General features: G+C 38.2%; 2 protein-coding genes across 4 annotated transcripts; one reads left to right on the forward strand and one right to left on the reverse strand.

The window, feature by feature from the left end:
* Positions 1-136: 136 nt before the first annotated feature.
* cyp2r1 (cytochrome P450, family 2, subfamily R, polypeptide 1) lies at positions 137-3,673 on the reverse strand. Its single transcript, XM_006780195.3, has 5 exons — positions 3,356-3,673; positions 2,452-2,593; positions 1,714-2,346; positions 1,267-1,596; positions 137-1,115 (listed from the first exon to the last, which is right to left on the reverse strand). The coding sequence occupies exons 1-5, from the start codon at positions 3,590-3,592 to the stop codon at positions 898-900; spliced, it is 1,560 nt and encodes a 519-aa protein (XP_006780258.1). The 5' UTR covers positions 3,593-3,673; the 3' UTR covers positions 137-897.
* A 1,129-nt stretch (positions 3,674-4,802) lies between these two features.
* Positions 4,803-13,480, forward strand: calca (calcitonin/calcitonin-related polypeptide, alpha). Of its 3 annotated transcripts, none has more exons than XM_087844427.1 (5): positions 4,803-4,849; positions 5,646-5,708; positions 10,153-10,244; positions 10,529-10,660; positions 11,304-11,481. In XM_087844427.1, the coding sequence occupies exons 3-5, from the start codon at positions 10,159-10,161 to the stop codon at positions 11,479-11,481; spliced, it is 396 nt and encodes a 131-aa protein (XP_087700553.1). In that variant the 5' UTR covers positions 4,803-4,849; positions 5,646-5,708; positions 10,153-10,158. The 3 variants fall into 3 exon arrangements, with proteins under 3 accessions (XP_087700553.1, XP_006780260.1, XP_006780259.1); XM_006780197.2 differs by lacking the exons at positions 4,803-4,849; positions 5,646-5,708; positions 11,304-11,481 and adding exons at positions 9,689-9,737; positions 11,907-12,088; positions 12,901-13,480; XM_006780196.1 differs by lacking the exons at positions 4,803-4,849; positions 5,646-5,708 and adding an exon at positions 9,689-9,737.
* The last annotated feature ends 200 nt before the right edge of the window (positions 13,481-13,680 follow it).

The following is a 13,680-nucleotide window of genomic DNA, read 5'->3' on the forward strand; positions in this document are numbered from 1 at the left end:
TGCGTGTGTGATTAGGCAGATTTTGTACACTTGGCACCATGTTTATGTTCAGGTTCCTTTTTCACTCTCATGAACATGATTTATAAATTTGAAATGAATAATGTTAGGTCTTTTACTTTTTTAGAAAATACTTTATTAATATGCATAAAACTCCTTCAAAAACACCAGCATTACAAAACAAATAAAGTACAAACAAATGTTAACATTCCACTTAAATTCAGTACATACTGAGAAGCACCATTTAACAGAAACCAGCGTTGCAACGTCAGTTTCTAGAAAAAAAACATTGTTGCATTTGCTTTCTAAGAGAAAGATTTTCCACAGACCGTTATGCTTGGAGAAGGGGTCAGTGTCAGTCCACATGATGTGAATCTTGGCCCACGTCTATCTTCAGCACACAGTGTTACGAACGTTCTTGGAAAGTCTGTTCATCCCATTTTGTGTGACCCACATAAATTGCTGGTGTCTTCTGTCTGACCCAGTGCTATCCTGAACCGCCACAGGTGCACATACTGTAAGTCATTGACTGGCATATAAGCTACTCATTGCTACTGTCCCAGGGTTCACAGATATATCAGTCTCTGAGCTCAGAGAACTGAATCAATATGACACTCATGTTCCCAGGATGTTCTTTCATCACTTGCGGCCTCACCAGCTGTTTCCAAAAAGAGCATTGTGCAAACATGCATATTGCTCAGTTTAAAAAAAGAGAAGCAATAGTAATTAGATAAAGTGGATTAAATAATCAGATCTACAGCCGTATTTGCCATAAATGATGCTTTGGAAAAATGCAATGCATTGAAACTTCAGAGTGATACAGTTATCACGCAATTGCATTGTTGTGCAAAGTAGTGTAACACATAATGGCTACACAAGCCATTGAAAATGTTCACCTGACTACTTGTAAAAAGGAGTGTATCCAGAGCAGGGAACTTTCTGCTGCCTGCGGATCGCACAGATGTAGTAAGTTTTGGGCTGTAAGGTCATGCCCAGCTTGGGAGTGACAGTTGGGACAGTTCCTGGAGGGAACTGAAGATGAAACCTCTGCAACAAAGTTGTGAAAAAGAGGAACATCTCCATTCTAGCCAGCTGTTCACCCAGGCACCCACGCCTCCCTGAAAAAAAAGAAAAACTGTTCCATTTTTCACACAGACACACTGCATCTGGCTAATTATCTCAAGTCTGCAAATAAACAGGAAAGTCTTTGAGGAATAACTTGGTTTAACCAATCATAGCTAATGCTGGTTTTGAGAAACTAAGCCTTACCCAAGGAGAATGGAAGGAAAGCCTCGCGCCTCACAAAATTGCCGCTGCTGTCCAGAAACCTCTCCGGTGAGAAAACACCAGGATCGTTCCAGTACTTCTCATCGAAGTGCACCGAGTAGAGGTTTGTGATCACCATGGTCCCTTTGGGGATTGTGTACCCATTGACTTTTGCATCTTGGGACGTGGCACGGAAAATCCCAAGTGGTACAATATTGCAGAAGCGTAGAATCTCATGCAGCACAGCCTCTATGTATGGCATCTTCTGTTTGTCCTCCAAAGTGGGCGCCCTCCCATTGGACAGCACGCTGTCGATCTCCTTGTGCACCCTCTCTTTGTAGGTAAAAACACAGATTATTAGGTGAGATTATATAACCATTAAATTTAGAGTAAAATGAGACTAAATAATTAGAAGTAAAAAAAAATTGGGGGGTTTCTACTACAACTGACCTTGTATGTTGGGATACAGAGCCATGTAGAGCATGGCCCAGCGCAGAGTATTAGTTGTAGTCTCTGTACCAGCAATAATGAGCTCACCCACTGAATAGATGAGATTCTCATAAGAAAAGGAGGACCCCTGAACGCCTGCATTCTGCTCCAACTCATCCAAGTAGGCATCAACATAATGGCGTGGTGCATGGGGAACTCTGCCCTGTGAGAAACCGTTTATAACCTCCTGTAGAAAGTTGTAAACCTCAGCAGCATTGCGGAAGAGCTTCTGGTGTTTCCCAAAGGGCAGGTACTCAATGTAAGGGAAGGCATTATAGAGGAGGGCCCAGCCACTCACTGCTAGTTCCACATTCTCACTGAATATCTCAATCATGTGCTGGAAGTTGCGATCATCGTAGGTAAAACGCTGCCCAAAAATGATCAGATTGGTGATGTTGGACACTGCGTTGGTCACAAGATGTTTGGGGTTGAAGGGCTTTCCCTTGTGTTCATCGATGGCATCGACAAAAAACATGCACTCCTCCGAGATCTTCTTCTCAAAGAGTTTCTGGCCGCTGCCGAAGTAACGAAAAGAGCTGCAGGCCAGTTTGCGGTGTTCGTTCCAGCCTTTGCCATATTTGCAATTAAGAAGCCCTTTGGACATTGGAAGAGAAAAATAGAATTTAATCATTTTGAATCAAAATAACATTTTTTTAGATTGCAAAAAACGGCATTCACGGTTATATCAAAGCATCTTACCGCCCATTTTGGTCATTTTCTTGAACAAAGGTAGTGATGGCCGATCAGAAAACACCTCACCCTGATGGTAAAGGCACTCTCTGACACAGTCGTATCCATTTAACACCACAGTCAAGATGCCTCCCAGGTCAAGGCTGAAAATCTGAAAGGTGTGAATTCCATTATTAGCAGTCACTAGCAGTCACTGCAGTCATTTAGATCTTCACACACATTTCTATCCACATTAAAGCCTCTGTTAGAGGAATGTACTATTTTTTAGACAAATGAATTCACATTTGCAAGTCTTTGCTGGTCTGTTCTTTCCAAAGTGGCTGTTTGAACTAGAGAAGGAGTTCCCTGGTATTCAATAGAGAGACAAACGGTTTTATAATACACACACTCAGTGGGCACTTTTTTTGGTAAACCTTGCCAATAACATGACAGCATCACACAGTTGCTTCTGATTTTTTGTTTGCACATTCCTAATGTGAATCTCTTGTTCCACCAAAGGAGCTCTATTGGATTGAGATCTGGAGGCTGTTAAGACCATCCGACTACACTGAATGCACTGTCATGTCCAAGAAACCAGTTTGAGATGATCTGAGCTTTGTGACATGGTTTGTGTCCTGAAATAAATTGACGTGCAAACTACCAGGTTGCCATTATGAGTTTCATTCTCCCTTGCAAGAGAGTCATATAAGGTCAGTAGAAATAGCGCTTTATATATATATATATATATATACATATATGTGTGTGTGTGTGTGTGTGTGTGTGTGTTTTGGGGGAGGCCCTAACTTGTACGCTTTCCAGCTGTTCCCAGGCCATTAAGGCGAGTCTCTTTTGTTCTCTTGGTGTGTGGGTGTGGGTGTACACGCTGCAAACTAGTAAAAGCGTTAGATTCATAAAGTGCGCGTAAGGGCATTACCTGTCCATGAACTTCACTCTGGTTCTTGAGAAAGACGTGCGGCTCGGTGGCTAAAGAAAAAATGTTGCCTATCACAGGGATGGGAGATGGACCAGGAGGAAAACCAGGAGGTCTTCTCTGCTTGACGAGCTGGCGAACCAGCATGAACGCGAGGAGGGCGAAAGCCAAACAGCCCACACCGAGCAGAGCCTGCGCGCAGGGCACCGGCGTCAGAGACGGCGATTTTATTGAAATCATCTTTTTTTTTTTTTTTTTTTTTTTTCAACCAAACAAAACTTTTTTTCCCCCTACAAATCAACTCTGCTGACTTCGGCTTCGCCTCTGAGCAACCGAAGCACACATGTATCTTCTTTCACGTTTCTATCCCCCGCCTCTAAGGCTGAGATTGGTCAGAAAATCAGTGTGACTTTGGCTGAACTTTGTTCAACTATCGATCAGTAATCCGAAGAATTTCGGTGGCTATTACACGGAGTTTTGGCAACTATCCATTCACTTCCAGGGGAGGTAGCGCAACATACAACTGCAATTCATCCTCTCGTTACTGGTTGTGAACATGCTTTAGAGCTTATGGTTGTGAAATGCATTTGTAAATGTATTCGATTAGACGAAGATGTGAATAAAAGAGGATGTAAAACAGTCACACACTAATTTCATCTAAATTCATTTCAAATCTATGACGTTACAGTAGAAGAGACTAGTGAATATATGGGCACATGCAACTGAATAACTTGCAGATGTCTCTCAGTTATCGATATAGAATATGCTATAGAGCATGAGTTCATTTGACCTTCATTATAAAGAACTATATTATAAAGAGACCTACAACACTTAGTTTAAAAAACAAGCATGGTATATCAACATAAGACTTCTTGGTAATTTTCACCCAAATTACAATGAAGCAAATGTACGTGTTCTTTGTCAGCTTTTATTTAAAGTTCAGCATGTACTTTAGGTCAGCGGTCCCCAACCTTTTTTGCGCCACGGACCGGTTTATGCCCGACAATATATTTTCACGGACCGGCCTTTAAAGTGTCGCGGATAAATACAACAAAATAAAACTAGTACCGGTACCGAAAAAAAGAAGATTTATTCATAACACACGTGAAAAGACCCAGGAAACCTGAGTTAATGATAAAAACGATAACAAAATAACGCTAAAAACCGATAAAAGCCAAGTGAATTAATCACAAGCTATTATTATACTACTGTTGAAGTAGGGAAGATTAGTATTATCTAACTGAACAAGTCTTTACAACAGCAAAGTCTATAACTGACATTATAACTCAGTTTGTTGTAGATAACAGGAGTATTCCTTTATCTGGATGAGGGGGTACTCCTTAATCATGAACACATAGTACAGAGATATTATCAATAGCTTGATAGCGTGACTTTATCAGCAAGAAATATAAGCAAGGAAGTCAGCATTGATATTTTAAATCAATTGTAATGGCAACACTGGAATCCACATTCAACAAAGTGAAAGGAGCAGAAGAGGTAGGCTACTCCTGCGTTTATTAAAAAGCATGAGAACAAATGATTGAAGTTAGAGCGTAAAACTTTAGTAATAATAAGTGCCATAATACAGAAATGTAATTTACTGACACCACCAACTACTCATAACTATTAATAATAGTTATTATTATTATTATTATTATTATTATTCATTATGTTTTAGTTTGTATTTTTGGTTTTGGTATATTTTTTTTATATTTTGGTTGTTATCCATTTCCTCTTTTGTGCTAAAGCAGGGGTGGGGAACTCCAGGTCTCAATGGCCAGTGTTCAGGTTTTAGATGTGTGCTTGATCCAACCCATCTGATTTAAATGGATAAATTACCTCCTCAACATGTCTTGAAGTTCTCCAGAGGCCTGGTAATGAACTAATCATTTGATTCAGGTGTGTTGACCCACCCCTTGAAGCCCTTGAGTTCCTCACCCCTGTGCTAAAGGAACAAAAAAACAAACAAAAACAACAACAGCAACAAAAAACCCCATAAGGAAATGAGCAACTTCAAGTTTTAGGTTCAAGTGTCAACCTATATTTTGTTTTTAAAAATAAGAATAATCTTTAATATTTTAATATTTTGATGGATTATTTAGCTAGTTGTCTTAATGATAGCTGCTGTACTAGCATTCTTTACATTTTCATTTTTACTTGTGTAATCATAACTCACTGATAGTAAAATTAACGGCTCACAGAGTGCTTCTGGATTCATCAAACTTACTGAGGAGTCCAGGTACGTTACCAGGTTTTTAAGCAAATAAACTTTGACCCCCGTAATCTGTTGCAGGTTCTTTTACCTCAACCCATTAAAGGTTAGGTCATGGACTAATTCAAGAGGGTAAAGTTGAAGGTACGTGCCACTTTCCAAACTTGTGCAGTTATGTGTGATTTTTTCAGGATTACTGGATGTGTATGTTTTAGGACAGGACAATAAAACAATAATTGATGAAATTATGTTTAATAAAACAAAGCCCAAAGTGGGCACAAACAACAATAACCTACCTGGTAAAAGTACATAGGTCTCACATTATGTCATTATAGCTTTTATAGACACAAAATACTTCTAAAATTTGCTGGCCACACCGCTAGACAAGTTTGTCCTGATTAACTCCTCATTACGCATGAAGTTGTTTACCCTGCCATTGCTTCCTGCTAAGACAGCTGGTATTTTTTTCTTTTATTAAAAAAAAAAATCCTTCTTCTGCAGAGCTCTTTGATTCAGATCTGTTAGAACTACTACATAATAAGGAGAATCTTGCATTTTGTCGTTGCTTCCTGCCATCTCCCTGAATCAAAGACTAGTCTGGGAGTGTTAAAACATCTGTCAAATCTAATCAAAACTCATGTTCTCTTACTGTACCTTGTTAGTGGATTAATCAAAACAGAAGAGACAAGAGTGGCCAGATGTTTAATACGGACACTCAAAAAGGCTACACTGGATTCAGACAAAGCAGACTCAGTTTTATTTCAAAGATATTTGACAGAAATTCGAATGTTATTAGTAGAAAATGTAGAAACAACAAATGCCACAAGCATACAAGCATTACAGGGTGCCAGTAAATATCTGAGAAGGAGACAAAAAGAAAAATGTCATAATTAGAATAGCTGTCCGTGTATAAACAGCCCCAAAATGACCACTAGAGGGCATAAAAATGGTTAGGTCTGGTTCAACAGTTACTTTCTCACACAGACTTGTAACAATGTAACAATACATTTTCTCACATCACAAGTTTTATAAAATAAATTCACTTTACTTGATATGTGAAGTCCCACAAAATCTTGGCAGAACCTGATATGAGTTAAGAAAAAAAGACTTACCCAAGATCCTAATACTATGAAAAGTTTTTAAAGAGGTAGCCACCACTATATATACATATATATAACTATAGCCCCATCCTGGAGGGACTTTAGTCATGTCTAGTATACAGGATATTAATGCAGTTACCATATGTGCTGTAGGAAACATCAGTCTGCATATTATGAGGCTATTTGTGGAGTGCTCTTCCTGCTTTGCTATACTGTGTGCATGCATGCTAGTTTAATTGGGTGGGACTCTTGACTACTCTGGTTCTACAGTAAATTATTTACCATCTGGATGACCGGAATTATCAAGTGCATGTGGAAAATCTAATAACTGGCCTTCTCTGTTAATGCTAATGCTGTCCAGAACCTCGTCTTCCTAACAACATAATGACGCTGGCAGGAACATCAAGAGCTCTTGTAATCCCTCTGCAACTTCTGGGCAGGTGTTTAAATGTTAAATTGAGTTTGGTTAGCTTTCTAATGGAGAGCAGCAGGTGGAAGTACCTCTGCTGAAGCATACTTCACTTCTTTGTGTTTATAATTCCATGAAGTTGAATTTTATGTTCCATTTGAAGATACGGGGCAATCTGTAAATGTCCTCCTCGGGCTGCTCTTTTCCCAGGACTTTGCATAACACCATTTCTACAGTTATATTTCTTTTATCCACTGTTTGTTTTTTGTTTTTTCATTTTTGAGCTCTTACAGGATAGGTTGACATTTGATTTCTGACCATGGGTTTAAAACATATTTAAACATGTTATACTCACGGCCTATTTAGTTGTGCTCAGTGCTTCAGTACAGCTTTACTTTTTGCATATAAGCCTGTTATAGAAAAAAAAGAGAGAGAGAGAAACCATCTCTTTAACAAAATGCATACATTCAAATTCACTTAATTTTTGTTCAGCAGCTTTATTATGTGATAATTACCTCATGGTGCCCGCACAAATAATGATATAAGCAAACACTAGGAGTTTGGAAAGAATAATTCTTGTAAAGACTAGAGTTACTTCTGTTTCCGAGCAGTTACATTCACAGTAACTCTGCTGAGACTGTCAGTGATGAGCCTCGCGCCGAGCCTAATGTTGCCCTAGCTGTCATGAACATTCTCCTGTGTTTCAATTAATCTTCCAGGCCAAATCATGCTTAACGTTAGGGAACGTGAATATTGTGAGCTAATTGCAATCTTGACAATGCACTTTTCCCTTTGGAATGTAATTTCCCTGCCTCATTTGGTGTCCCTGGTCAACCAGGGAGTGGCCAGTCGGGGCTCTAAGCGTCAGTCCAAAACAGTGTGAATGATACTTAATTATACACTTGCTAATACAATATGTATTTGATCTGTTTGGCTTATTAGAGGGGGCACCTTACATCCTTTTCTGAGTTGGGAATGATTCAGTGTAGATTTACATCATTATTACAAAACTCTTGGCTTCAGTATTAACTGTCATCTTTTGAGAAAACCAAGACGTACCATCGAATTCCAGATTCTTGTTTTTTCATGCCCTTCAATTTTCAATTATGTGCTCTACTTGGCTAACGCTGCACTTAAACTTGGGGATGAGCAGTTACCTAAAAGATAAATATATATATAATTAAAATGTCTTGGCAGAGAACAAGATAATTAACATTAGTCATTGTGAATGGGATTGCTTGCTTTAAAGTCTTTCGTTTTCATAAGCTTCCGCCTTTCGGGAGTAGTTTCTGACAGCATGTGGAGCTTGGGAAACTAATTTAGTGCTTCTGGTATAAGAGGCTGCAGGTCTGCACAATAGTACTAAAAGGCTCATCTACTCTAATGAGTTTCCATGTGACGCAAAAAATAACTAGGAGGCAGGATGGTTTATGATACCTCATCCAATATCATTACATAAGAAGAATTAGAAGATGGCCAGAGACCAACAGCCCAGTAATTAGCTCGGAGAAACACAGGATGGATACCAGGAAACAGGAGGTTTAGTTGATCAATGTATCTCACTGTGATGCTATTCCCATGTATTAAACAACTGCCTAACTAGCTAACACAACTAAGAAATTAACTCCAGATTCACAGCATTACATTTAAATTGTTGTCAAATGGGACATCATTGTGTTCAGTATTTCTCTACACCTCATGATGCCAGGTCAATCGTAAGATCAGCTAGAAGAAGATAACCTGATTGGCAGTTCAGGAGGTAGAAAAATAAATTACTGTGATAATAAATCAATTTAGACGCATATTATGCATTCTCACGAGTCTTAGATTTTCTTGCTATCAGTACTAATGTGTGAGGTTTTAACTGAACGTAAATTGTTTAGAATGTTTAATCAGCTGTGTTGTTAAGTCATAGATAATCAAGATGTCTTTTTTAGAGGTATTTTAGCATTTTTCTGCAGATGGCATTCGAACCTGTTCACATTCAGTAACCAACAGTAAGGGGGATCTATGAACACCACATTATCATATATTTGTGTCATGCACAGCCTGTTTCCTGTTTGTTTTCACTGTCACTCTTCTGTTTGTAAGTGTCAGGCTTAGCTTTTCTCCTGAACAATGTCCAGTACCTAAAGTCGGAGTTCTTAGTGCCACAAAGGTCACTCTCTGTCTTAGCTAGTTCACAATAACAACTAGTACTAATCATATGTTGAACCTGATCTGGAGCAGTTTATAATTAGAGTTTTAGTTTAAAATTGGCTTCAAGAGCCATATTTTTGCTTTGATAATGTCTCTGATTGGCATAAGAAGCACTCAGTTGATGATGCAGAAGATTCACATTTCTTTTGGTTAAAGGTTGACTACACTGCAAATTCCACCACCAACAAAAAACAAATACTTGACAGCACAGTAAATTTGACTGTGTAGTGATGCCATTTGCACAGAGGCACTTTTGTTGGCTTACTTTAAGAGACAAAGGACTTCTGATTGGCTGGTAGTTTGAGGTAAAGCATTTGATTGGCCAATAAGCTACCGTTGAGTGCTCACTCACTTGATGCTGAAACCCATAGGGAACATATATAAAAGCGTGTACTGTGGGAGTGCTCAGCAGATCCACGAGTAGGTCCATCACTTGAACCTTCAACAGCTGAAAAATCTTGTACGGTAAGTAGAGAAAAGATTGCTTACTTTGGTTTTACTGAAAAATGTGCTGTCAGTCTTAGAAAGAGCAGATTTTAAGAAGGTGGGTAAATTGGATAGTAACTGGCACCCACTGGTGTGATGTTGTTAGGATGTCTCTGGTTTGCTGCTGTTAATTTTGCTAACATGGAAAGCTGGTGGTATAGTTTCTGGGGGAACATGCAGTTACTAATAACTCTCCTGCTTTCCTCCGCAACTTCAAGGACTCAAGCTGAAAGGCAGTGAGTGTGTGAGAGAGAAAGGGGGTTCATACAGCTGTGGATGTATACAATAGAGAAAATCTTGTGAGCATATGTGGAAAACCCTCCAAAGCAAATCAAAAAAACTTTTCCTGATCATATTTAATTACCTTGTTTTGTATTGTATGTGTCTTCCACAGTGAATAATGATAATGTTCAAGCTGTGGACGCTTTTTCTTGCTTATGCCTTGATCATTTGCCAGATGTATGTCTCAGAGGCAGCTCCAACTAGGTGAGAACTGTGTTATTATTCCTATGAAAATACAATATTGACCTTTAAAAAGTACGATTATCATCTGTATTTACATACATTATTACATATTGCAAGCTGAATGAAATATTGCTACTTTAGTGTACTCCAGTCAAAAAACAAACAAACAATCACTTCACATAGTTTTTGGTTTACTTTGTGTGCTATTGTATTTACGCTGGACAACACCTATAATTTATGAGCAAGTGCATTGGCAGAGCCTGAGAGATCAATGCACTGTACAGTAATTGAATGTGTATTTTCAGAACCAGTAAGGAATCCATGTCAGATGGAGTCACACTATCAAATGATGACGCCCAAAGGTTGCTCAGAGCTATGAAGGAGTTCATGCAGATAACTTCAGAGGAGCAAGCCCAACAAACAGCTGATGGGAACAAGTATGACTCTTTTTAATCTATCTATCTATCTATCTATCTATCTATCTATCTATCTATCTATCTATCTATCTATCTATCTATCTATCTATCTATCTATCTATCTATCTATCTATCTATCTATCTATCTATCTATCTATCTATCTATCTATCTATCTATCTATCTATCATATTGTTACACTACACTTTTTGGATAAGCCCAACAGCTCCAACTTCGTGTTTATTACTTAATAAGGTATAGAGTGAGATCTATAAACATTGTCATTACCTCTTAATGCATGGACAGCAATTATTCATTCAGTCATCCATTTATTCAATGTTAAATGACATGCCTGGAACAGGAATAAGCCTGGAATAGGCGCAACACTGGAAAAGCATGATGTCATACATACAGGAACCTGCATGATAGCCAGTCTTAGAGCAGATTATACTGATAGCATGAAAACATGCATAAGCTATTTTGGTTAATAAGATATCATTATATGCATTCAAACCCGTTAGCATGCCTTTGAAATATTAATTAAAGCTTTTCTGCTGGTGCATGACATTTCAGGAAAAAAAACCCATATGTCTGCATGTAAATAGTAATAATTATCTGCATGTTACTGTAAGCCTGTTTTTGCATGTTTGTCTCCATCTCTAACAGCTTGGATAGACCCATGTCTAAGCGCTGCACAGGCTTAAGCACTTGTGTGCTGGGAAAACTCTCCCAGGATATTCACAAACTACAAACCCATCCTCGCACTGACGTGGGAGCAGAAACACCCGGCAAGAAGAGAAGTCTATTTGAGCAATATGAAAACTACAGCAACTCTTACAATTGAAGCTCTCAGGGCTAGCCCATTTATGTTACATTTATCTGAGTCAACATTTTCTTGCAGATATATACGTATACATGTATAGGATTGTATGTATTGTATGACCACCTTAAAACAAAGGGACAAAAAAAGCTTAAAGAGCTTAATGGCATTGCTTACACTAGATTTGGACAGCAAACTGAAGATTTCATCACCTATAAAGTTGTAGTAATTCTGCAAAAAAGGTTAAAAAACAAACTTTTCTTATGTAATTTTTTCCCCTGGCATTTTTCTCTATAATAAATTTACATTTTACTTCAAAGCAGTTTTTCAGTGCCTTTAATTTGGTGTTCATAATTCCAGACTGTATTGTTTGCTTAATGTCTGTCACATACGTTTCCAGTCTTATCTTGAATACCATAATTTGCTGTCTTGTTTCTATTCCTTACAAGCAATGCAACAGCACAAAAGCGGGCATGCAACACAGCCACCTGTGTAACCCACCGCCTAGCAGACTATTTGAGTCGGTCTGGGGGACTTGGATACAGCAACTTTGTTCCCACCAACGTTGGTGCCCAGGCTTTTGGCAGACGGAAGCGGTTCATCTCTGTGTGAGCACATTGCCAGATAAACGGTATGTTGTCACTGGATACAATAGACTGCAGGTAAAAGATGGATGAAGCTTGCTGATCTGAAAAATGAAGTCAATAAAAAGTTCTTTAAAATCTGTATTCTTTCTAATTGCAAGCAGGGTGAAACTCTTTTGACTCCACAAAAGATATACAGTATGCATTATAAAGTCTATGTTAAAAACATTCAGTTCACCCGATGTACCATCTGATTGGTTTAAGGTCTTACTTGCAGATACACGTCTGAAATTTAGGACTTCACTGACCAGTGAGAGGCTATGTCCGTCTTTACATGGACTCCATGCTCTGTACTTCTTTTACGGCTGAACTCATCGGAGATTGAGCTGAAAATAAAGTATAAGAGAGGGAGTATGTCTGTGAAGGTTCTCAGTCATCCAGGTCATCGTGGTCTAAGGAGCTTGGAAAGAAAAGCGTCTGGACTTCTTTGAGTCCAGACGCAGTTCTAATTAAAGAACTGAAGAAGCTTCTCGGATGAGAGGTGAAACGTCTTCAAGCAACTCAAAGAAGTCCAGACGCTTTTCTTTCCAAGCTCCTTAGCCTAAGAGAGGGAATAAACAAATTTAGTGTGTCAGAATAATCGTATTAAAACTCATTAATGTATTAATTCCTCCAGAAGATTAACTTTTGGTGTAATCTACTTCTGTAATCTAGTCATATTTCATTTTGCACTCTATTATTGTCTGATATAAATTCCTAAATTCACCTCAAAAATCTGGATCTTATACATCGTGTTGTGATTTACTGCAAGTTCAGAAAAGATCAACTTTTTTGTTTTGTCTTCTCTTTTTTTTTTTAGGACAAAGTGCCTCTTTCCTTGGGTGACATCAACTTCATCATCAATCCATTTACACACTTCATAAACACTGACTGATGTCTTGTTTTCAGGCTAACAAACATATCCATAGTATTGACGATTAATCTGTGCTTAAAACCAGAGAAATAACTACAGTTACAGAAAGGTAACTCAATAGGATAAAATAGAGTGGATTTCTTTCTGTCTCAGCCTGTGGCTCAGCTGCGCTTCTATTTTGTGCTGATGTATCCATCTACATTAAAACCATCTTCACCTTCTTGTGGATTGCTGTAAAACACTTTAATTAAATTATCGTGAAAAATACAAATGTAAAATGCAGGAATAAATTGTATTTTAGCTACATTAGACTCTACTGTCTTACTGTGTTGTTGATCGACTCATGGACAAAGAAATGTACAAAGAAATGTTGATTTGTTTTTAAAAAGGTGCAATTTAAGTTGTATTAAAAATATGAAGTTGGTTCCTTTCGGAAGCTGCTCCCTGTGGTCGCCACAGCGAATGAATCTGCATGTTGAAAAACTAAACTATGCTCTTGATTCTTAATTAAAGACTAAGTATTGAATTATGAGTTATACATTATTATTTCATTTTATCTTGTCATGTGACACAAAAGCAAGCACAAGCACAACACTTGTGTTATTTCTTTCCTGTTGGTGGTTCACATTTTATTCTGGTGAGAAATAACTTACATAACTTACATTAGCATCATTTGACAACCAATCAATTGCCTTTGAAAATGGCATCATCTGGCAAACGTCCACA

Source organism: Neolamprologus brichardi, chromosome 1 (assembly GCF_056152115.1).
Source record: "Neolamprologus brichardi isolate AB-2024 chromosome 1, ASM5615211v1, whole genome shotgun sequence".
Classification (NCBI taxonomy): domain Eukaryota; kingdom Metazoa; phylum Chordata; class Actinopteri; order Cichliformes; family Cichlidae; genus Neolamprologus; species Neolamprologus brichardi.

Excerpts from the sequence above, each read along its gene's own strand:
- cyp2r1 (XM_006780195.3), bottom strand. The coding sequence starts at position 3,592 with ATGATTTCAATAAAATCGCCGTCTCTGACGCCGGTGCCCTGCGCGCAG. Across the intron at positions 2,347-2,451 it reads GAAAATGACCAAAATGGGCG|GGCTTCTTAATTGCAAATAT; the intron begins GTAAGATGCTTT and ends CAATGTCCAAAG. Across the intron at positions 1,116-1,266 it reads TTTCCTTCCATTCTCCTTGG|GGAGGCGTGGGTGCCTGGGT; the intron begins GTAAGGCTTAGT and ends CTTTTTTTTCAG.
- calca (XM_087844427.1), top strand. The coding sequence starts at position 10,159 with ATGATAATGTTCAAGCTGTGGACGCTTTTTCTTGCTTATGCCTTGATC. Across the intron at positions 10,245-10,528 it reads TCAGAGGCAGCTCCAACTAG|AACCAGTAAGGAATCCATGT; the intron begins GTGAGAACTGTG and ends GTGTATTTTCAG. Across the intron at positions 10,661-11,303 it reads CAAACAGCTGATGGGAACAA|CTTGGATAGACCCATGTCTA; the intron begins GTATGACTCTTT and ends CATCTCTAACAG.